Here is a 24,234-nt window from a genome sequence, read left to right as displayed (position 1 = left end):
CCTCCACTCCTGAAACCTGCATTCATGAAATGAGTTTTATTTTCAGCATTCTGAGCTGCCGACAACAGTCTGCAGAAAGCGCCTCGTGGGTAGCTATCCTGCTTGTTTCCAAACCTGTAGTACGTTCAGAATCAGGGTTTTTCAAAAAAACAACAACAGCAACCCTAATGCACGCAGACTGCCGGCATGGAAATTGCATTAGCCAATTGCAGGTGGCACCAGATGCGATGCTAAATGGCCAGCCAGTATCATGTCACTCCCTTTGCCCAAGTCCCTTTCAAGTGGCACACGTGTCAGGCATAGATAAGACCAGAAATTATGTATTGAGGTCCATATGTTCTTAGCATTGCAGCACGTTAGACAGTTTGCCCAGAAGTCTCTCTGTTTATATTTGGCTTTGCAATGGAACTATACATTGCAGCAAACACGGGACTGCCATCCAAAATGGCAGCTCGTCATCAAGTTTAACCCCTCTTTCAGTATAACTTTAAAATGCACATGTGGGCAGGCATCACCTAACTCTGCCTAACTGTATCCTAAATATGGGCTGCCTAGTCTAGGAACAAGCAAGTCTGACAAATCTGGAGAAAAGCATTGCAAAATTCGAAGATGTGTGAATTTCAAAGGATGACTATACTTCAGGTTGTGTATTGTTCCGGAAAGTGAGCATTAAGTAGGTTCACCTTTAAATGTGGACAGAATCAAATTTACTTATTTATTTTATGTTTTTCATAAAATTTATACCACCGCTTTGTTGTATAGAAAATCTCAAAGTGTTTTATGGAAGGATAAAACAAGAAAAATCAAAGAAAAATTCACTACCCTGCTTTAAGACATGAGGAAGTTTAGATGCAAAAGTAGATTAAAATTACCTCTAAGTGCCTGGGTAGGCTTATTTCCTCAAGAATGTTTTTAGCAGGTGCCGAAAAGAATGCAGTGATGACACCTGCTCGGTTTCAATCAGCAGGGAGTTCTAAAGTGCAGACGCTGCCACACTAAATGATCAGATTTTTACAATCGCAGAATGGGTATTATGTAGCACCTGTAGCTGTGACAATTCCACTGATCCAAACGGTCAAGTGGGGATTTCTCTGCCAGCCCACCTCTTGCAGAAATTGAAAGATTTGGTGCAGAACAGGACGGGGAAGATTTATCTCCGAGACTAAGGATAGTGGATGCCACACTTTACGCAATATAGTCGTACTTTGAATGCCTTGCGAGTCGAACATTTTGGCTCCTATACGCCGCAAACCCGGAAGTGAGTGTTCCGGTTTGCGAACATTCTTTGGAACCTGAATGTTCGACGTGGCTTCCGATTGGCCGCAGGAGCTTCCTGCAGCCAACTGGAAGCTGTGCCTTGGTTTCTGAACATTTTGGAAGTCGAACGGACTTCTGGAACAGATTCCATTTGACTTCCGAGGTTCCACTGTACTGGGCTATATGGCTTAGCTAAGGATAAAGCCACTGGTATGTCCCTATGAAAGAAACCTTCTCCACAACCAAAACACTGGTTTAAAGCTCTCTCACACACAATACCTGACATATCCAGTTCCAGGGCCTGCATAAGACATTTTGTCGCATGAGGCCAAAGCCAGTTCTCCAACCTTCCCCATACCACATAAAGAAACAAATTGGACCTACAGTTCAAGCAGACAGCATCTTCTGCTGTGTCTGATGTAGGGATATCTGAAAATTTCAGTGGAAATGGAAAAGGAAGTGGAAATTGCTGCAGTTTGTGTGTTCACCTGTGGCCAGGAATGGAATTACCAGAAATTAGCAGCCGCTGGAAACCACAGGGAGGAAGAGCGCTCTTGTCCTCAGGTCCCACTTCTGGGTTTCCCACAGGCATCCAGTTGGCCACTGGATATTGGACTAGATGGGCCTGATCCAGCAGGGGGTCTTCTGATGTTCTTATGGAAATTGATCATGTGAATATCATTGGTATTTGTTCACATCACTGTTGTGGTGTTGTTGTTTTTAAAAGTTCACAAGCGATGTGCAATTAATGACCTTTTTTTACATTGTTTTGCATAGATAGTTGCGTAACATATGTGCAAGTTCAGCTTGCATTCAGTAGCAGGCAGCGAGATGAATAATGTAGTATTTGGTGGAAACGGAACTGCAGTGGAAGGGGAACAGTGCTGATTGTGACAAACGTAGGCCAGAATGGAAATCACTGCTTTCTTACAGCCCTGAGGACAGCAGGCTAGTTTATGACATGCAGGTCAGGCCCCCAAGGCACACACACACATTTCTCCCAACATCTTGCTGATACCCCCATACCATCTGTTGCTGGAGATGACTTCCTCACTCTCCTTAATGGTACCCTTGTCCTGTTAACTTATAAGAAAGTAACAGAGTTGAGCCCACACTTAAGCTTATTTCCATCTCACAAACACTCACAACTCTATGATTCTATGATTCTACGATTCTATGATTCTATGATTCTAGGAACATGAACTTAGTTCTGAAGATGGCCCCAGTTCAAACAAATAGTGGAATGAAACAGTTTTTACAAATAATGGAATGAAATAACCAGTTGTTGTTTTTAATGTGGTTTTAGCCACCGTTCCTGCAGGAACTTGTTGCATTTTTCTAACATCTATATTTCAAAAAGGCGCGTAGCTGCTAATTAGAGAGAGAAAGTCGTGTTAGATGTGTTAGGCAACCTGCTATCCTTCAAGCAATGGACTAATATGTAGGTAAGCAACAAACAAGCATAACATGGCCTGCAAGCTGAAGTCTGATATAGTTTTCCCTTGGGAAAGCTTTCCCCCTTGAATGACTCCAACTCATGGGTGAGTTGCCACATGGTCAGGGGAGCGTCACAGCAGCTAATCTGTTGCATGCTGCCTATTCTGTATATACCAGTGGTCGAGTACCTAATTAAGTCTGCCAGGGCCACCCATTTAGTTTGCAAGGCCATGTGGGCCAAGTCATACCCTCCTGCCCTGTGTCTGATGCCATATATACAAAGCCCTCTGCACAGTGCTTTGCAAGCCCCTGCAATCGGTTGATCACCAGGGACGCGGGTGGTGCTGTGGGTTAAACCACAGAGCCTAGGGCTTGCCACTCAGAAGGTCAGTGGTTCGACTCCCCGTGACGGGGTGAGCTCCCATTGCTCGGTCCCTGCTCCTGCCAACCTAACAGTTCAAAAGCACGTCAAAGTGCAAGTAGATAAATAGGTACCACTGCAGCGGGAAGGTAAACACCGTTTCTGTGTGCTACTCTGGTTTGCCAGAAGCGGCTTAGTCATGACGGCCACATGACTCAGAAGCTGTACGCCGGCTCCCTCGGCCAATAAAGCGAGATGAGCGCCGCAACCCCAGAATCGGTCACGACTGGACCTAATGGTCAGGGGTCCCTTTACCTTTACGCACATGCTTTGCAAGCTCAGACTGTCCACTGTTTGTCTGGCACTCATAGTCAGCAGTGTATACTAATGGCAAGCTCATTCTCAGAATGCAAATCCTCATCTGGGCAAAACATGGGCAGCACCCATGCGGAAGAGGGAACCCCCCACGGCTCGTGGGAACCCCATGGTTTGCAGAAGTACAAGAAATCAGGGGTCTTAAAAGTTGCCAGCAGGAGCACCTGCTGGGGAAGGACTATAGCTCAGTGCTTTGTATGCAGAAGGTCTCAGGTTAAATATTTGGCATCTCTAGGTATGGCTGGAAAAGTCTGAAGCCCTAGAGGGATGGAGCCAGTCAGTCTGTGCTTTGCTTCGAGGGACAAACGGTCTGATTCTGATTCCTATGATGATCTGCCTTAGCTTGGCCCTCACTAATCCAAAATCAGAAAAATAACATTGTGGACCTGGTCTAGTATTTGCTTTTAAAGTTGGATTCACCATTAACTTCAGTTTAAATGTCTGGCGAAAGAGACTTACTAACTGCTGCATTCCAAATGCTTTCAGCAGCTCTCACTTCCATGGTGAGAAATGTCTGGGTTTTTGCCAACAGAACCAGGAAGTGTGTGTTTTGAGTATCACTCTTTGCCTTTTTTGGGCGAAATCCCCCTTAAAAAGCCCAACAGCGTCTTGAAATACGGGAACCCTACAGGGCAGGTTAAGGGGAAGGATTATTTCTGCTTTAATGAGGAAGCGCTGGTCAGCTGCAGAGTTCATTAATCTAGAAGGATTTATTAATTGTATTTGCAGCAGAAGCAGTTTTAGCGCTGTGTTTGAAAATGGGGCATCCTATCCTATGGGAAAGCAAGTGGAAAAACCTGAGCGTTGCACAATGGCAAGGAAAGCATATTTCCCAGCACTGCCTGACAAACCACGAGGCTTTTGGGACAAATATCCATTGCTGACGTTGTCTAATAAAGGGACTTTGAGGATTTTGCATCACTCCCTGTTCTTCGTCACCTCTTCCTGATCTGGGAGTGCCTGCCAGGGCATTTCCGCAGGAGGAAAACACTTATCTGGCTGGCCCATATCCTTTCCCCTCTTGGTGCCCATTTAGATTGGTCGGGCTGCTCTTTTCACCTCTTGCTGCCAGGCTGCAACCCTAAGCAAGCTTACCAGAACTGCCCTGCTGGATTTAGGGGGTTCTGCTTCAGTTTAGGATGAAGGCTTGCTTGCCCCCTTGCGTTTCCTCCAAAGAGCCTGCGGCAGTGCAAACAGGGATCTCCAACCCCATCGTTCTACCCAGACACTGAGGTCCAGCGCTGAGGGCCTTCTGGTAGTTCCCTCACTGCAAGAAGCCAAGTTACTGGGAACCAGGCCTTCTCGGTAGTGGCACCCACCTTGTGGCACGCCCTCCCATAAGATGTCAAAGTGATAAACAACTACCTGACATTCAGAAGACATCTTAAGGCAGCCCTGTTTAGGGAAGCTTTTAAAGTTTGATGCATTACGGTATTTTAATATTCTGTTGGAAGCCGCCCAGAGTGGCTGGGGAAACCCAGCTGGATGTGCGGGGTATCAATAATAAATAATAATAATAATAATAATAATAATAATAATAATAATAATAATAATAATAATAATTATTATTATTATTATTATTATTATTATTATTATTATTATTATTATTATTATATTATATTATTATAATTATTATAATTATTATTATTATTATTATTATTATTATTATTATTATTATTACTACTACTACTACTACTATGTCCTCATCAACCACCCTCCCTGTAAGTGGCTGGAAAAGGTTCAGAAAAAGGGTGACCCCCAGAACAATGAAGAAGAAGAAGAAGAAGAAGAAGAAGAAGAAGAAGAAGAAGAGGAGGAGGAGGAGGAGGAGTTTGGATTTGATACCCCGCCTGGCCAATAACCAGGCCAATAACCCATTTAGCCCAGTGTCCTGTTCTGCCAGTAGCCAACCTGCTGTCCATGGGAAGCCTGTGAGCAGGACCTCAGCACGATCGCACTTGTGATTCCCAGCACAAGTAGAAGAAGAAGAGTTTGGATTTGATATCCCGCTTTATCACTACACTAAGGAGTCTCAAAGCGGCTAGCATTCTCCTTTCCCTTCCTCCCCCAAAACAAACACTCTGTGAGGTGAGTGGGGCTGAGAGACTTCAGAGAAGTGTGACTGGCCCAAGGTCACCCAGCAGCTGCAGGTGGAGGAGCGGAGACGCGAACCCGGTTCCCCAGATTACGAGACTACCGCTCTTAACAACTACATCACACTGGCTCTCAAGTGTATGGAGCGACTCCCCTGAGGAGGAAAGGCTGCAGCGTTTGGGAATTTGGGGTTTAGAGAAAAGGCAAGTCAGAGATGCCATGACAGATGTTCATAAAATTAGTAAAATGATGAAACTTGTTCCCACAGGAGGCAGTGATGTCCCCCAACTTGGATGGCTTTAAAAGGAGATTAGACAAATCCCATGTACAAGAGAGCTATTGATGGCTACTAGCCCAAATGGCTATCCTCTGCTTCCGCAGTCAGAGGCAGAAAAGCTTCTGAATACCAGTTGCTGGAAGCCACAGCAGAGGAGTGGGCTCCTGTGTTCGAATCCTGCTGCTGGTTTCCCACAGGCATCTGGGTGGCCACTGTGGGAACAGGATGCTGGACGAGACAGGCCCCTGGCCCAATGCAGCAGCCTCTTATTATCATAGAATTGTATAATTCAAGAAGACCACAAAGGTCACCTAGCCCCCTGCAATGCAGGAACATGGGACCCGAAACCCACGGCCCTGTGATGAAGTCTCACACTCTACCGACTGAGCTTCTTATGCTAACTAAGGTTGAGATATACCCAAAGGACCGCCTCTTTCCCTATGAACCTACCCGGACCCTGAGATCATCTTCTGAGGCCCTTCTTTGTGTGTCTCCTTCTCGAGAGGTTCGGAGGGCGGCACCATGAAAACAGGTCTTCTCTGCAGTGGCTCCTCATCTGTGAAATGCTCTTCCCAGGGAAGTTTGTCAGGCCTTTAGTTGATCTGATTTATATCCTATGTCCTTTTAAAATGTGTTTTTTTTGGGGGGAGGGCTATTGGGTTGTTGTTTTTATTTTTATTAGGTATTTTGTGGTTTTATATCTTGATTTTATTCTGTGAACCGCCCTGAGACCTCCAGGTATAGGGCGGTATATAAATTCTAATAATCATAATCATATTCATAATAATGCAGTCATACCTTGGGTTAAATATGCTTCAGGTTGAGCGTTTTCAGGTTACGCTCCACAGCGACCTGGAAGTAACTGAATGCACTACTTCCAGGTTTCGCCGCTTGCGCATGCGCAGACGCTCAAAATTACGTCACACGCATGCGCAGAAGCGGTGAATCACAACCCGCGCACACGCAGACATGTGTTCTACTTAGGATGTGAATGGGGTTCCGGAACGGATCCTGTTCGCATCCAGAGGTGCCACTGTAGAGAGATGATGATGTCCAACACCACCCAGGCTACATTCAGACAACCCTTATCTGATAATTTTCCAGATTCATTTAGAATCAGTGCCATTCTGTGACATGCTCCTAAGATTAGGACTGCAGCTTCCTTTTACCATATTGTAAGCATCCTCAGGGCCGACCAGGGCATTTTGCTGCTTGGCTGAGACAAAGCAGTAAATGACTCACCCTACAGACCCCCCTCACTCAAAACTACACAGCACACAAAGCTAGTTGATTTATTTTGGGACTTGGGGCAGAAAGTCCCACAGGAGTCTGTTTCCCTCTGAGGCAGTAAAAAGACAATATGAAATTAAATAACTCTTTGCTGCCCTTTCATGATGTCCCAGATTTGCTGTCTGAGCTGGTCTCTTCATTCTGTCTAATGGTAGGACAGGCCCTGGCCATTCTATTTCTATGAAAAACACTGTGTGTGCGTGTGTGTGTGTGTGTTGTGCATACTTGCATTGCTTTATTCCCACATCCAACACAGATTCAGAGCAAATTTTTTAAGCAACGGGATATTTACTATGCCAAATCCTAAAGCATGTTCTGATCCCCATACAAGTCGCCTTTGTTTGTCATAAGAGCATTAGTTTAAATCTTTCTTACAACCGCTCAACTTTCTTTTTTCCTCTCATGGTGGGTTCAGGGCAGTGCTGAATGTTGCCCTCTTTATTTCCAGGCCTTATGAAATATTCTCACGGAAGCTGAACTCCTGCAAATGTTTAACTCAGACAGGACATGAACAGTCCCATTGTCTTTCCTAGGTTGATCTCAAAAAGAATGCTCATGGGCCCGTGTTGGTTTTTTAGGCCCTGTGTTAAATTATATAAATAAATCCCATGATGCAACAGGAAAGCTTGACCTGGCATTGCTGGGAGTACTGGAATGGCAAGAGAAACAAAAGGATTGCAAGGAAAGGATTAGCGCCAAGACGGATGCTTTAGATCAGGCCTGCTGCAACTTGTGAGCACGGCTTGCAGAATTTTACGCAGTAGCCTACAAAAGCTTTTGACGTGTTGAATTGGTTAGTCTTTCAGATGCCACAAGAGACTTCCTTTTGTTTAAAAAAGACTAGAAGTCATTGCCAAGGCAAGTTACAAAATACATGAATTGGCCAGATGCATTTGACTTGGGTATCTCACAACTTGCACAGTCTTGCTTCAGTCCCGCCTTTGCCAATCGGATTCCTTCCACATATTTTGGACCACAATTCCCATCAGCCGCAGGCAGCGCAACCATGTTGGGAGTAGGTAATAAGTCTGTGCTGGCTGTGGGTGATGGGAGTTGTAGTCCAGAACATCTGGAGTGTGCTCAGTTGACAACCACTATTTATTCTCATGGTAACATTGCATAAAACACAGGTTGGACAGAGGAATCGCCTCTACCTTTTAGACTTTTTACCATATCAACTGGTTCAGGTGTAGGATCAGGATTCCTAGTTGAGCAGAAGTTGCCCACTTCAGATCTTTCTGCTCAATGCAGGAAGGTCAGGGCACAGCATGTAGGATGGGGATACTGGGGCAAAGTGTACCCCCTGTGCCCCCTACTCACATGCCCAAATGGGGCTAATGTGATATTGTTATACAGGGCAGGCACAAACTCTCCAAAACTCTCCGAAAGGGAAGAACAGGGTTGTTCTAAAGTCATAGCACACCAAGACCAGACAAAAATACTTTGAATTCCCAGCAGCCAGCTTAAAATGTTTAGCAGCTAATTTCTATACAGAAGTGAGTATATGTTTAAATTCTTTTGCATCGGCCTCCTTTTTTTTTTACTTGTCACGGGTTTTTCTAGTCCTGGGGGTACTGTTCTCCCTATCGAGCCATATGTCTCCTTTCGGGTTTGCCTAAGTAACTGCGTTTTGCTCTGGTGTCTAAGAATATTCTTTAAAGAAGGGTGCCTCTCAATTTATCAGGCTGGAGAGGCATTATGAGCGAATAGCTGGTCTTTTTACCTGTCATCACAGTAGGTGAATTTCATGTCCATGCTGTGACGGCTCAAGAACGTCTTGCTGTCCAGGGGGATGTCGGTATTGGAAGGGTGCTGAATGGGTTCACACATTAATATCAGGCAAGACAAGAGAGGCTCTTTGTAGCCACAGAGAGCATGAGGAGGGCATGTATTATAGACCTTCAGTTGTCCAGTGCAGTGCAAAACCTGAAACATAAAGAAACTATTTGTATGAAGACAAGTGTTTTGATTTTTTTTTTTTAAAAAAAAGCAACTTGAGTAGATTAAATCTTTCAAAAAACATACGTTAAAAAAAAAAGTACCTTCCATGTGGCTGATTTTAGATTCACAGTTCTGCCTCTGTTGGTAACAGTGCATTTCATTCTCATGAAGAAGTCCCGCTCCATGGTCACCTCTTTATTCTTTTTCCCAAAGCCTGGGCCTGAGAAAAATGTGGACAAGATTCTTTTTTAAGGCTTGTTTTGCAGTTTCCGTTGCATGCTCTAGTAACCAGCAGCAAAGTTATTTCGGAACGACCAGAGTAGGAACATTCCCAAAACCGCTGTGATCAACTAGCTACACACTTTGAGGATAAAGTTAATCAATTTTGGGGTGACCTTGGCAGTTCCAGATGAAGTCCCTAATGCCAAATCACTGATGTGGTGTGAGATCAGTTTCAGCTTATGCAGTCTGCTGATGTGAACATGGTGCTGGCAGCTCTATGTCCAACCACATACCCTCTGACTCTCTTGGCTTAGTCAATCTAGCAGAGGGGGTTGACTGGTTGGGCATGGTTAATGATGGGGTGAGCTCCCATTGCTCGGTCTCAGCTCCTGCCAACCTAGCAGTTCGAAAGCACCCCAAAAAGTGCAAGTAGATAAATAGGTACCGCTCTGGCAGGAAGGTAAACGGCATTTCCGTGCACTGCTCTGGTTTCGGTGTTCCGTTGTGCCAGAAGCGGCTTAGTCATGGTGGCCACATGACCCAGAAAAAACTGTCTGCAGAGCAGACAAATGCTGGCTCCCTCGGCCTGTAAAGTGAGATGAGCGCCGCAACCCCAGAGTCATTCGCAACTGGACTTAACTGTCAGGGGTCCTTTACCTTTTTATCCAAACATAGATGTTGGCATCTTTTATACCTTCTTACTGTTACCCTTAAATGTTTTTAATTCCCTTTAACTGTTTTCTTTGACAATTTTAACAATCCTTGCAAACAACTTACAGGTATATAAATTTTGCTAAATAAATATGCTAATCCCAGTGTAAAAACTGTCCCTCTTTGTTCTGGGCATGTTGACCATCCAGTCTGGTGAAGCCATCTTCATCAGCACCACTCACTTAATCTGAGAACAGTTTGGGTGGGTTCAGAGAACAATGTGATTCCCATGAGGATTGCAATTTATCACATGATAAGATGCTCATTTCATCACATGATGCAGTGAGGGGGAAGAAAGCTCAGAAGCGCAAGAGAGATAAACACTTTGTCCACAGGTTAACAGATTATTTGATCCACCCTGTTATCTGTTGTTTCGATTACTCTACAAAGTTTCTGTGCAGCTGATTGAGAAACCAGGTGATTATCATCTCCCTAGAACAGTTCTCTGCTTGGCATTGCTGCACTGAAGGTTAACTGGTGACATTCTAAAGCAGTGATGGGAAAATATATGGACTCCTATCAACCCCAGCCAACATGGCCAATAGTAATGGATTATCTGAACTGCAGCCAAGCAGTAGATGGAGTGCCACAAACTTCCCATCCCTGTTTTAAGGCAGCCTTTAGCATCTCTGGGCATGCTGGCTGGGGCGGAGGTGAGTTGTAGTCCAAAACATCTGCAGGGCAGTAGGTGGGGGAAAGCTGTTCAAAGCAATTATTGCTCCATGTACTGTATCCTAAAACACGTCAGCTATCGCTTAGGCCTCAGGATGCGTTTTGGGTGAGATCTGGAACAGACGGTGGATTCAAATTCTCTGCTCACTGCAGGCAAAAGCCAACACCTTAATAAGTTAATTCCTTCGTTTGTCCAAATACAGAATCCCCAAGGCCCTATAAAGCAGATTCTCTTGGAAGAGTAAAATGTGTTTCCTGGCACAGTAGCTACCATCTCCTTGTGCTAGGGGGAATTAGGGAGTGACCATATGAACTCAAATCCCCCTCCTAGTTTCTCCTAGAGATAATGCCCTAGTGCCAAATAACAGTTGGCATTAGCTTACACTTTCTAAAAAGAAAATACTTCCCTGGTTGCAATAAATTCCCCAGGAGAAGCAGCCAATGCATTTGGTCTTGAGTCTGGAGGTTCAGATAGGTGAAGTGCTTGGGGAGACACACAAATCTTTCTATTATTCATTAATACTTTTAGTTAATTTCCTTAAAGCCCTCAAAACTTCTCAGGACGACTTATAGCAGAAGAGAGACGAATTGCTCATATTGAAAACGACTTAAAAAACATGAAACACTAAAAATTATAAAAGAAGATGTACTTCCCAAAATCAAGCCTCCACCCACCCTCTCCAACAACATTAAAATGATCACCACAATCAGCTGGCTGAAATATCACAAAACAGCAAAAAAGAAAATTAACAATAAAATGCCCCGGAGAAGAGGCGTCCTTGCCTGGCACCAAAATATATTATTAAAGACAAGTCTTCTTGGGGAGACTACTCCATAAATGATGCACAAAGTACACTGCAATATTGTTGTTGCATTATTATTATTATTTCTTAAAAAATATTATTTACCATTTTTCAAACTCAGGTTTTCTCGAATTTCCTCATGATCACATGGGTGAGTAAAGTCAAAAATGCTGTGTCCGGTGAGCTCCACCTGTTTGACCATCAAGACAAGCAGATTAAAAAATGGGGTGGTGAAAATGAATTTAGGCTGGGAACATATTTTGGATCCCCTCGGTCTCAAAATGCACCACATGACGAGAAACTTTGAGAAGTGTTTTACAGAGATGTTTTAGATAGCAGCTGACTGTTCATTGAAAATTCACACTCTAGCTGTTTTTGTACATGTATTATGTATTAAGTATTTATATTTCCTTCCCATTCTATGGCCTGATGGTAGTGACAGCAATAATCTTTTATCATTTTGTGAGTGATATTTATTTAAAGCATCTGCAAGTCACATTATTATTATTATTAAGTATATTATTAATTATTATTATTATTATATTATATAATAATTATTAATATTATAATATAATATTAATTATTATATAAATATATTATTATTATTATCCATAGATAACAAAAAGTTATAAATATTTGTTATACTTGGTCACAATCTTCTTAAGGTTCCGACGACTTCCCACCAACTCCTTATGTCTTTATATGTTCTTTTTCTTAGTGCACTATTTGTCTCAGATTTTGTTGTTAATTATCAGAAATATTGTACTTTCTTCTACAAATCCAATATATAATAGAAGTTAATCGAAGGCTGCCACAGACACCATGCTATTACAATAGTCTTTAAGGTACTTTTTATTTCTACCCCTTTTCTTAATAAACGTTTGGTCTGTATGGTCTCTCATTTTCCCCCAGCTCTGCATATTCCTTTAATTTGCCATTCCATCTTTGATGGTATTTCCCCACCCTTCCAGTTTGAAGCTATTAAGATTCTCGCAGCCACTGTGGCATAGAAGAATATTTCCCTTGCATTCTTGGGTATTAAAAGCGGTTCCCTCGCTGCGAGAAGCCAAGTTACGGGGAACCAGGCAGAGGGCCTTCTCGGTGGTGGCACCCGCCCTGTGGAATGCCCTCCCACCAGATGTCAAAGAGAAAAATAACTACCAAACCTTTAGAAGACATCTAAAGGCAGCCCTATTTAGGGAAGCTTTTAATGTTTAATAGGTTATTGTATTTTAGTGTTTTGTTGGAAGCCACCCAGAGTGGCTGGGGAAACCCAGCCAGATGGGCGGGGTATAAATAATAAATTATTATTATTATTATTATTATTATTATTATTATTATTGAGCTGCAACCTGCTGGGCAAGTGAATAGGCCCATCTGCATATTCCATGTTTCAGTTGTGCACATTTAAATCTTCTCTTGGGTCCCTCTGAGCTTAACCCTGGCCTCTTCAGGGCTAAACACCCTTGCAGCCACTCTAATCCCAGAATAGCAAAGGCACCATCATTCTCTTCCTTAGAGCACTCGCAGGAAGCTTTTGCTAAGCCACATTTAACAAACTAGCTCTACCAAGTAGAGGAAGAAGGAGAAGTTATATTATACCATAAACCACCCTGTGATCCTCGGCTGAAGGGCAATATACAAGCTTAATAAATAAGCATCACAGTATCATCCAACCTGCTACGTGAGATGCGTAGAAAACAGCTCACCTGTGTCAAGCCCATATACTTGCTGATGTTCTCCGACAAAAAGATCATGTCTCCATCCTGTGTGATGACAGTGATAAATCCCTCCAAAGCTTTCAGGTACAAGTTGTCCATCTGCTGATCAGGCTCTATTTTACTCTCGTCGTCACCACAGACTGCACAAAGGAGTGGGGAGCGGAGGGGGAGGAGAAACAGGATCAAAACAAAGAGACAAAAAAATTAAAAATAAATCAGAAATGATGCTTTGCAGTATGCTAGCAAATCCCAACCAAAATCACTATCTGATATAAAGTTCACGGCTTTGCTTTTACCGGATATCTATACAGTTCAACAGCATTAGAAAAAAGTTACAATAATAATATTATAGCAGCTCAAGCAACAAAGCTACAACCTTGCACACATTTATTTGACATTGGGAACCTATAAAGTGGCCTTATATTGAGTCTGACTGTTAGCCCATGTAGTGCTGCATAGCCTACACACTGGCTGACAACAATTTCACAGAATTGTAGCGTTGGAAGGGACCGCGAGGGTCATCTAGCCCAACCCCCTGCAACGCAGGGATCTCAGCTAAAGCATCCATGGCAGATGGCCATCCAACCTCAGCTTTAAAACCTCCAAGCTAGGAGAGTCCATAACCGCCCGAGGGAGACCGTTCCACTGTCACACAGCTCTTACTGTCAAAAAGTTCTTCCTGATATTTAGTCAGAAACTCATTTCTTGTAACGTGAAGGCATTGGTTTGAGTCCTACACTCCAGAGCAGGAGAAAACAAGCCTGCTCCATCTATGACACAGCCCTTCAGATATTTGAAGATGGCTATTATATCTCCTCTCAGACTTCTCTTTTCCAGGCTAAACATGCCCAGCTTCTTCAACTGTTCCTCATAAGGCTTGGTTTTCAGACCCTTGATCATCTTGATTGTCTTCCTCTGCACACGTTCCAGCTTGTCAACATCCTTCTTAAACTGTGGTGCCCAGAACTGGATGTAGTACTCCAGGTGTGGTCTGACCAAGGCAGAATAGAGTGGTACTATTACTTCCCTTGATCTGGATGCTATACTTCTGTTGATGCAGCCTAGAATAGTGTTAGCTCTTTTTTTGCTGCTGCATCACACTTTGGACTCATATTAAGTTTGCGTTCCACTAAGACCTCTACAGTGGTACCTCAGTTTAAGAACAGTCCTGTTTACGAATGATTTGGTTTACAAACTCCGCAAAACCAGAAGTAGTGTGAACTTTACCTCGGTCTACAAATGGAAACTGAACGGTGGAAGGGCACCGGCGGCTGGAGGCCTCATTAGGGAAAGTACACCTCTGTTTAAGAACGGATTCGGTTTAAGAATGGACTTCAGGAACAGATTAAGTTCATAAACTGAGGTACCACTGTAGATCCTTTTCACATGTACTACTAGGAAGCCAGGTGTTTCCCTATATTTGTGCATCTTGCCTAAGTGCAGAACCTTACAATTGTCCCTATGGAAATTTGTTAGTTTGGGCCCAGTTCTCCAATCTGTTAAGGTCATCATGAATCCCGATTCTGTCTTCAGCGGCATTAGCTTCCCTTCCCAGTTTGGTGCCATCTGCAAATGTCAGCAGGGCTTTCAGAGGAAAGTCTTTACCAGTCCTTCCTAGATATCCCAGGAACTGAACACGGGACCCACTTACCTACTATAGCCCTTACTCACTGAACTCAATTGGGACCTACTTCCCATAAACAAACACAAAAAATGCTGGAGTTATAGAAATTTGCCATCTTACTAGGAAATGCATGTGGAACCAGGCATATTTACACAAACACCCTTAGCTAAATAAGGAACTCCATGCAGATGCAGTCACTGCTTGATCTAAGCATTGGAGCTGCACATGCTTCGTTAGGAAATCAGCAATTAGCATTAATAGGGGAGGATGAAAGGGGTGCGACTTCATTTCCCCTACAACAAAACCCTCCCAAACAGCTATCTGACCAGGGCTGGACATGAGCAGTCATTCCACCTGCTTCTATACAATAACATAAAAATAAATAAGATGCTTATGAGAGGCTCACAAGTAGGTCATGAGTGCAACTGTACTCTCCTGCCTGAGATGGAGGATGAGGCTGTAAGTGATGACTAGCCATGTTCCGTCTCGGATGCAGTAATGCTTCTGAGTATCAGCTCCCAGAAACCATGGGAGGGAAGAGGGCTGCTGCACTCAGGTTCTGCTGGCAAGCTTCTCATGGGCATCTGCTTGGCTACTATGAGAGCAGGATACTGGTGCAGATGGGCCACTGGTCTGATCTTCTCATGTTCTTGTGTGATTCCAAGCAAATGGTATACAGAGGCTGGTACTGTCTCTGATACTGAAGATAATATAGGCTTCGTGATGATTAGCAACTGGTAGCCTTATTGTGCCAATGACAAACCTAGACAGCATCTTAAAAAGCAGAGACATCACCTTGCCAACAAAGGTCCATATAGTTAAAGCTATGATTTTCCCAGTAGTGATGTATGGAAGTGAGAGCTAGACCATAAAAAAGGCTGATCGCCGAAGAATTGATGCTTTTGAATTATGGTGCTGGAGGAGACTCTTGAGAGTCCCATGGACTGCAAGAAGATCAATCCTATTCCTGAGTGCTCACTGGAAGGACAGATCGTGAAGCTGAGGCTCCAATACTTTGGCCACCTCATGAGAAGAGAAGACTCCCTGGGGAAGATCCTGATGTTGGGAAAGATGGAGGGCACAAGGAGAAGGGGGCGACAGAGGACGAGATGGCTGGACAGTGTTCTCGAAGCTACCAGCATGAGTTTGACCAAACTGCGGGAGGCAGTGGAAGACAGGAGTGCTTGGCGTGCTCTGGTCCATGGGGTCATGAAGAGTCGGACATGACTAAACGACTAAACAACAACAACAGCCTTATTGTGCATGAATTTGCCTAACCCTCTTTTAAAGCTATCCAGGTTGTCAACCAAAGCCTGGACAACAGACTGAACAGGTAGGCCGATCACTCGCTCACAGTCTTTTCCATTATGGCAAAATGGATCCTTTCTGAATTTCCGTATAAATTAAAATATGCACATTTCATGCAAGAAGGTGTCCTCGGCTGTCCTCTTTTTTTGGCATTGAGTTTCTGCTTTGGGGACGAGCATGTTAAATAGCTACCTTTCTTTATTGCAGCAGGCAGTTCCACAATTCAACTATCAAGAACCTCCAATTTGATTATTCCCACCAAGTGGCTGCAAGCCACTGAGTTAGGCTGGTTTTTGCTTTCCAATGATAATTTCAGTCTTGCAACAACAACATAATTTTTTTTTGCGGTTGTATTTTTATTTATTTATTCATTGAAATGCTGGGTCCTGCCTACTGTTAAATGCCAATCTGTCTCCTGACTCTTAACACTCAATGAGAACTATTCGCCAGGGATGGGAAGAGATTCTTCGCACTAGGTAATGTTGGAAGGAATTGAGGTTATGATTTAGAGAGCCACATGATTATTTAGCAAGCACCCAGCAGGTCTTTCGATTTGTGTTTAGGGAACAGCCGCCTTTGTGTGCAATGTAGCCAACTGATTTTGAAGTGGGGTGGGAGGGGTGGGGAGACAAAAAGGTTATGTTGGGTGTGTCCAGGACTTTGAAGAACCAAAAGTACCTCTCTCTGGATTGTGGTCAATCTGTCTATGCCTAGCAGCCTTTTCTGATGCAACCAAAGCGCTGAGGAAGTAATTGGACTGTCAGCACACTCTGGGGGCTGGTAAAGGTAAAACAGCCTTCCATGAAGGCTGAGGCTCATGGGAGCTGTGGTCCAAAGCATCTGGAGGACACCCAGTTGGCAAAGGCAGATGTAAAATATAAAAACAGCTCTTCCCATTGATAGTGCAACCTAATCACTCTCGCAATATATTCTACAGAGGCAGTACGCCTCTCTGAATACCATTTGGTGGGAATCACAAGTGGAGGAAAGTGTTCTTGGTGTTGGCCATTGTGAGAACAGATTGCTAGATCACATGGACATTTCAACCTGCTCTAGTTGGGCCTGTTTTGTTTTCCTACCCAGCAAACTATATTTTGTAGTTAACTGGGGCTCTGAACCAGAATTTCAATATGTGGTTGGCAGTTCTGGTTTGTACAGAAGGTACAAACCAAGGTTTGTTGGAATGATATGTAACAGTAAACTGTGTTTTGCAACTATCGCCACTCGGTGGTGGGGATTGGGGAGTTCCTTTCAGTTTTAATGACAAATTTGCATTAAAAAAAAAACACCTCCCAAATTTGTACTTTTGCAACAACACACAGATACTGCTATCCTTCTGGAATTTACACATCTCCGAATTTTGAAATGCAGTTCTCAAACCAAAGGAGATGTGAACAAACATGCATATATTAGTGGAAAGTCTACATAGAACTGTTTGTATTGGTGAAAATAATGTACAAAAATCCATTATGTTCTGGGAAATGGTTTGCCAAAATGTGTATATTAAGGAAAATAGCATGTTGCATATAAAAATGTCTATATCAGGAAAAATACACACCAAATACTGACAAATGTTCATGAGGACTTTTTAAAATAATTGCGAACTGTTGGAGAAATGAACTGAAAAAGAAGACACTTACAAAATCCACATTTTCCAGATTCAGCCATCACTATCTGGTCATATAAACAGTAGCAGAAAAGGAGTTTACACTGGTGCATGGGCCAAAACTGATGACTGCTATAGAGTAAATATCTGCTGCTAAAGTCAATAGGAAAGATACCAATATATGTATTGCTCTGCTACTTTTAAGGCAGTCAGTGTTTAGCCAAAACAAACTCTTTACAGAGCAAAGGTCACATAACACAGCAAGTTGCATGATAAGTATAACGTTTCCACTACTCTAGGTCCCAACCCTGTTTAGACTTGTAGTCTAAAAGCAATGCTGGTCAAATGCAAGAAGTCTATTCAAGTCCTTTTGTTCTGTTTACTTTTGCATATAGATTTGCCCAGAAAAGCTCTTCAGCCAGGGACTCAAGTAAAGATTGCTGGGGTGATGGGCCTCAGTTGCATCAGACATGTGCTGAAGCAACTGCCCTGTACCATAGCTTGGTACTGCTCCTAAACACTGCTAGCTGAATAATGATGATGATGATGATGATGATGGTGATCTGACACTAAGTAGAGCGCATTGCAGTAGTCCAAGCGGGAGATAACTAGAGCATGCACCACTCGGGCGAGACAGTCTGCGGACAGGTAGGGTTTCAGCCTGCATACCAGACGGAGCTGATAAACAGCTGTCCTGGACACAGAACTGACCTGCACCTCCATGGACAGCTGTGAGTCCAAAATGACTCCCAGGCTGCGCACCTGCTCCTTCAGGGGCACAGTTACCCCATTCAGGACCAGGGAGTCCTCCACACCAGCTCACCCCCTGTCCCCCAAGAACAGTATTTTTGTCTTGTCAGGATTCAACCTCAATCCATTAGCTGCCATCCATCCTCCAACCGCCTCCAGACATTCACACAGAACCTTCACTGCCCTCACTGGTTCCGATTTAAAAGAGAGGTAGAGCTGGGTATCATTCGTTTTACTGTATAATGGAGTGTTGGCCTGGAACCTTTGTGGAAAGACTATAGCTCTGTGGTGGAGCATGCAGAAGGTCCAATCTTCGATCCCCAACCTCTCCGAAAACCCTAAAAAACCTCTCCGAAACCCTAAAAAGCTGCTTGCTCTCTGTCATTATGGACCAGGGTGGGGAGACTGTGGGCCTCCAGATATTGTTGGATTGGTATTCCCATCAGTCCCAGACAGCATGGTAAATTGTTTAGGGTGATGGAAGTCCAGCAACATCTGGAAGGCCATAAGATCCTTACCCATGGTGCTCCTAAAATTGAGCTACATAGATAGACCAATGGTGTCAGACAGGTGTCAAACATGCACACCTGGGTGTGGTGTCCTTGGATAACTTAAAGCTACCTTTCCATACTTCTGAGCATATAGTCCTTGCGTCACTGAATAGAAAAAGCGAATGAACAACTTCAATTATGAAAATGCCTCGTTTGTCCTTTTGCTCCCTCAAACAGCGTATATGTCAAAATTTGCTACAAAACGTAATTAGCAAATTATCTGGGCACAGTGCAAGTCAATCATAATTGCTTTAAGAGGCTGACTGTAGCAAAGCTGGATGGGTGGTTGAGCTGTTTCATTTTCTGCTGGGGTTTACTAAAGTTCATTATAATGGCTCCAACAGCCACTCTGAAATTCACTATATGCTTCATGACACTATCAAAGAACTCTACTAGGTTAAGTGAGACTGGGCCTGCTCTTGCAGAAGCCATGCTGGTTCTGCTTCAGCGAGGCTTGTTCTTCTACATGCTTGGCTATGTTATCTTTAACAATGCTTTCCATCAGTTTTCCAGAGACATCTAACTAGTCTACCATTTCCAGCATCTATCCCTGGATCCCTTTTTCAAAATGGATGTTACATTGGCCATTTCCCAGTCTTCAGTAGCTGAAAACCACAGGAGGGGAGAGCACTCTTGTTCTTCGCTTGAGGGTTTCCCATAGGCATCTGAATGGCCACTGCAAGAACAGGATGCTGGATTAGATGGGTCATTGGCCTGATCCAGCAGGCTATTCTTATGTTCACCCACAGCTTCCAGTTTATGGGGCTGAATGACTGAAAAATCTGCTTTGTCCCCTCAATTCCAACAGCAATAAGCCAAAGGCTTTAATTTGATCGAAGCTTTTCTCTTGGAGAAAATTTAAGCAACCTTGTGAACTACTGTCTGCCTTAAAGGGCTATAATTGTTGTTTTGGTTTTTTTTTCTACTTTAATACCATCATTGTAATTATTTGTTAGTTAACTTGGACTTTGGGAAGGAGGCGTGAGGCTCTGGCAGGCTCCTAGAGCCCTCCCACCTCCTTTCCAAGCTGGGAAAGCGCTAGCTAGACTTTGGGAAGGAGACGGGAGCTCTCTAGGACCATGTCAGAGCCCTTAGTGCCCTTACAACCCTTCCCTTAGTGCCTTGCTTACCTGGCTTAGGGAAGGCAGTGCGAGGGCTGGGTGTCAAATGTTGCAGAAGGCTGCCAAACAATGCCCCCGAGAGCTGCATGCAACCCACAGGCTGCGTGTCGGACCATCCTGTTCTAGACTTTACCTCGAACGTTGGTTTAGTTGCCTTCTAAAACTATAGTTTTGCTAACAGAAAACAATTAAGAGGAAGGGCCATAGCTGACTGCATTACAGGGGGCTAGACCAGATGACGCTTGGGTTCCTTGCAACTCTACAATTCTATGATTCTATGACTGGTGGAGCACGTAGAGGTCCCAAGTGCAATCTCCAACATCGCCAGGTAAGGCTCGGAGAGATTTTTGCTCGAAACCCTGGAGAGACGCTGACAGTCAGCACCAACAATACTAAGCCAGATGGGCCATTGACCTGGCTTAGTATAGCAGCTTCCGATGTCTTGTACTTTATCAGTTATGTAGAGTAAGTGAAAAGTGCAAAAAAATAAAAATAACCCCAAACACGAATCAATGCCCGATTTGACATTGTCCCTTTACAGCAAATGCCTAGCGTAATTTTCAAAGAAAATATGCCTCTTGTGCTAAAAATATCTTTTGTAAACAAGCTTTGATTGATTCCCACTGTCAGGATGTGCATAGCTCCAGAGGGCCAGAACACATTTCCGCGGATGCTTGCTCACTTCCTTCCATCCAGCTTCTTGGAATGTAGCGGAGGGCTAAAAAAACCAGGCTCTCTTTTTGCAAGAATGAACGGCTCAGGTATGATCCAAACCCAAACTCCATAATCCAATGTGGAGAAGAACCAACATGCTTTTGTATACATGCTATTTTGTTCTAAATATAAAGATTCCTGCTTACACAGCAGCAGGACTTATAACTGGTATTTATTATAATATTTATAGGCCACTCTTTCACAAAAAACGTCGATAATCTAAGATTGTCTTTGCACTACAACAGCCCTGGATAATTCCGGATTCCATTGCTCATGCCCCAAAGTAAATGGATTGTAGATTTCATCTTAAGAGCACAAACCACTGACAATAGGAGTAAATGCAATTGAAGCGGGGATGACTAACCGGATGATACTGGGTTGCAACTTTCATCATTGCTCCCTATTGACCATGTTGACTTGGGAATCTGACAACATCTGAAGGGCCACAGAACAGCCACACCTGAATTAAAGCAACAATCTTTGACATGTTTACCTGCAATAAATCCCAATGAGCAGGGAGACTTATTTCTACACAACATAGTAAGTCACTGCACACTGACTTAACACCACTTGTTTTGACCACACTGAAGTTCTCAATTGCATAAGGACCTGAGAAGCTGCCTCAGTCCATCAAGCTCAGGAATGTCTTCTCTGGTTGGCAGGAGATTTCCAGGGTTTCAGGTAGTTGTATTTCCCAGTCCGACCTGGAGGCACCAAGGACTGAGCCCGGATACTCTGTCACTGAGCTACGGTCCACCCCCAAATTGCAAGTGCAACAGAGTTTGGTCCAAGTTTTGATCAAAACTGGTAAATGTACTATAGCTAATCTGATTACCACCTCTTCCATGGGGCGGGGGTAACACACGAGGGGGCGGGACACCCAGTCACTCCTCACATTTATATTTTGATTGATGTACTGATGTGTAACTATATTCTGTATGTTTACTAGAAATTAAGTCCTCCTGCATTTGCAATATTGCTTCCAGGTATATGTGCATAAGCTTGCTGTCTTAGAATGCATGCCAGTCCCCCCCCCCCCCACAAACGGAACATTCACTGAGCCAAAAACAGCCAATAAAGTCCAAGAAGCCAACAAGTGTTATGCCTTGGGCTATCCTTGAAATATTCAGGTTGATCCTTATATTGGGCGCAATCTTGTAGAGTGCATATTATAAATTACAAACAGGTCCATTTTGCCAAAAACCCCACCCCCCAATGCTTATGATGTTTCTTAAACCACACAGAAAAACTGTTTTTCACACACATCTCTCCCTTGTTCCTTACCCGCTTTCTGGCTCGGGTGAGGATCTTTTCTCGAAACAAGCTCAGGCCATCTCCCTGACTGCCTTCCCTTTTCTGAAAGAGCTTCCTGTCTGTTTCCTAGTCTTTCCTATTACTTTTACTGTCTGTAGCCACAGAAATAACCCACCAGTTTCCTCCACCTGCTCCAGAAAATATGAAAGAAAAGAAGTAGGTGGGGGGAGGAGGGGGAAAGAGACTAAACTAGACTAAAAAAAGAATGGTTTACTAAGAATGGTCTCCAGGAAAAACTGTCTCAACATAGCCTTTGTTTGTCTAGTCCAAGCTGAAAAGGGTGGCATCCCGTGGGCCTTGCTCTATACTTTCTAAAGTTAACTGCCAGACACAGACTAAACATTGGCCATGTTCACACGTAACAGTAACCCACAGTCACAAGTTATCCCGAAACCATGGTTTGTTGCTGGGTAGCTGATCCTGACTTGCCAAGTGAGTAACAAGCCACAATACCTGGTTGAGACGCAATGTGAAGCCGAGGTTGTCAGAGGAGAAGCAAAATAGGAGCATCTGGGGAGCCTGCACCAACACACCGCCCATTCACTTTGAACCACGAAAAGCCAAGAAGTGTTGCTTAGCATTAGTTGTGGACTGCCTCTCTGGTTCCCCTTACAAACCACAGTTTCCAATCAGGAGTGAGCCTTGGGGAACATACCGTTCCTCTCTGGCGCAGATTTCGCTCCTCTTGCCTTTATTAAGAACATAAGAAGATCCTCCTGGATCTTCTGTTGTCCAAGCCTCTCTGTCTGGCCTTCAGACAGAACTCTTTCCAGGGCACAAAGGTAAAAAGGTAACATTCACATTAGTTGCTCGGCATGTGTGGTTGCCACATCTGGAGGGCAAACCATTCTCCATTCTCACCAAACCTAAGAAGAGACAAGATGGCTCACTCATGCTTCCTTTCACCCTGCTAGTTCAGAACATCAAATGTCACTCTGACTTCAACATGTGTTGGATGTTTTATTCTGTCAGTCAACTGCTAGGCTGTCATCATTCCTCATACCTATGCCAGAAGAGGCTATCCTTTAGGCCCCAGATGTTGTTGGACTGCAACTCCCATCATTCCTAACCACTGGCCATGCTGGCTGGAGCTGATGGGCGCTGGAGTCCAACAGCATCTATTTTTATTCAAGTGGTTTACAAAAGGCAAGCTAAAATATTCACTAAAAGCATTGGTGAAAGCAAACATTGAAAACAAGTTACATAAAAATAATGAAATAAAACCAGTAATTTTGAAACAAATATGCTTACTAAAATCACATTTTACAGTCACAGTCTAATGTTGCATACCTGGGTAGGTTTGCCGAAATGAGTAAGTTTTTAGCAGGTGCCAAAAACAATACAGCAAAAATCCCTTCTTAATATTAGAATCATGGAGCTGGAAGGGACCACAAGGGTCATCTAGTCCAAGCAATGCAGGAATCTTTTTGCCCAACATGGGGTTTGAACCCATGACACTAAGATTTAGAGTCTCGTGCTCTACCAACTGAGCTATCTGTTAAGATGGGAAGGGAGTTCCAAATTTGTGTGTTGCCACACTAAGGGATCAAATGCTTGCAATCTAGAGGGCCTATGCCTTCATTCACATGGCAGGAAGAAATTTTGAGCCATTCCCCAGAACTGCACAACAACACGCTGGGTAAATTTCTGTGTGTTGAATTTCTGTTGATTTCTGAGCGTCATTCTACCATTCAAGGTGATTAAAAAAACAGAAAGACTCCCCCCTAAGAACACCATGAAGAAAATAGGAACAATATTCTACATCTATTGTTCCCGTTAGCTTCCTGAAATACTAATCTCAGCCGAGCCGGCAGACTAGCAAGCCTAATGCTTCCTTCCCAGCATTCTTACACAGAGCTGCCTACTGTGAAAAATCAAAAGGAAACATGTTACTAACTAAAGAAGGAACCAGAATAAAAGAACGCTTGGTATGTTGCACTCTTTTGAACTCCAAGGCATGGGACCAGCATTTCCTATTATGAAATGATTAAAAAAAGAACAGTTTCAGACCTTCAGGTGGCTTCAGTGGAATACACATAGGACACAAAACTCATTCTAAAAGTAGCACAGGTTCATTCTAAATAC

General features: G+C 43.6%; 1 protein-coding gene across 6 annotated transcripts in view; it reads right to left on the bottom strand.

The window, feature by feature from the left end:
• Nucleotides 1-24,234, bottom strand: part of EPAS1 (endothelial PAS domain protein 1) — a 131,509-nt gene that overhangs the window by 35,062 nt on the left and 72,213 nt on the right. For all 6 annotated transcript variants that reach the window (XR_014562737.1, XR_014562738.1, XR_014562739.1 and 3 more), the window contains 4 exons: nucleotides 13,150-13,301; nucleotides 11,546-11,630; nucleotides 9,134-9,252; nucleotides 8,815-9,017 (listed from right to left, as the gene is read on the bottom strand). Coding sequence is in view for 2 of the 6 variants with exons in the window: in XM_083733240.1 (XP_083589366.1) it covers nucleotides 8,815-9,017; nucleotides 9,134-9,252; nucleotides 11,546-11,630; nucleotides 13,150-13,301 (559 nt within the window). In the remaining 4 variants the exon portion in view is untranslated. The remainder of the gene's footprint in view (nucleotides 1-8,814; nucleotides 9,018-9,133; nucleotides 9,253-11,545; nucleotides 11,631-13,149; nucleotides 13,302-24,234) is intronic.

Source organism: Podarcis gaigeae (assembly GCF_964106915.1).
Source record: "Podarcis gaigeae genome assembly, chromosome: 3".
Lineage (NCBI taxonomy): Eukaryota > Metazoa > Chordata > Lepidosauria > Squamata > Lacertidae > Podarcis > Podarcis gaigeae.
This window is presented reverse-complemented; position numbering and strand designations above follow the sequence as displayed.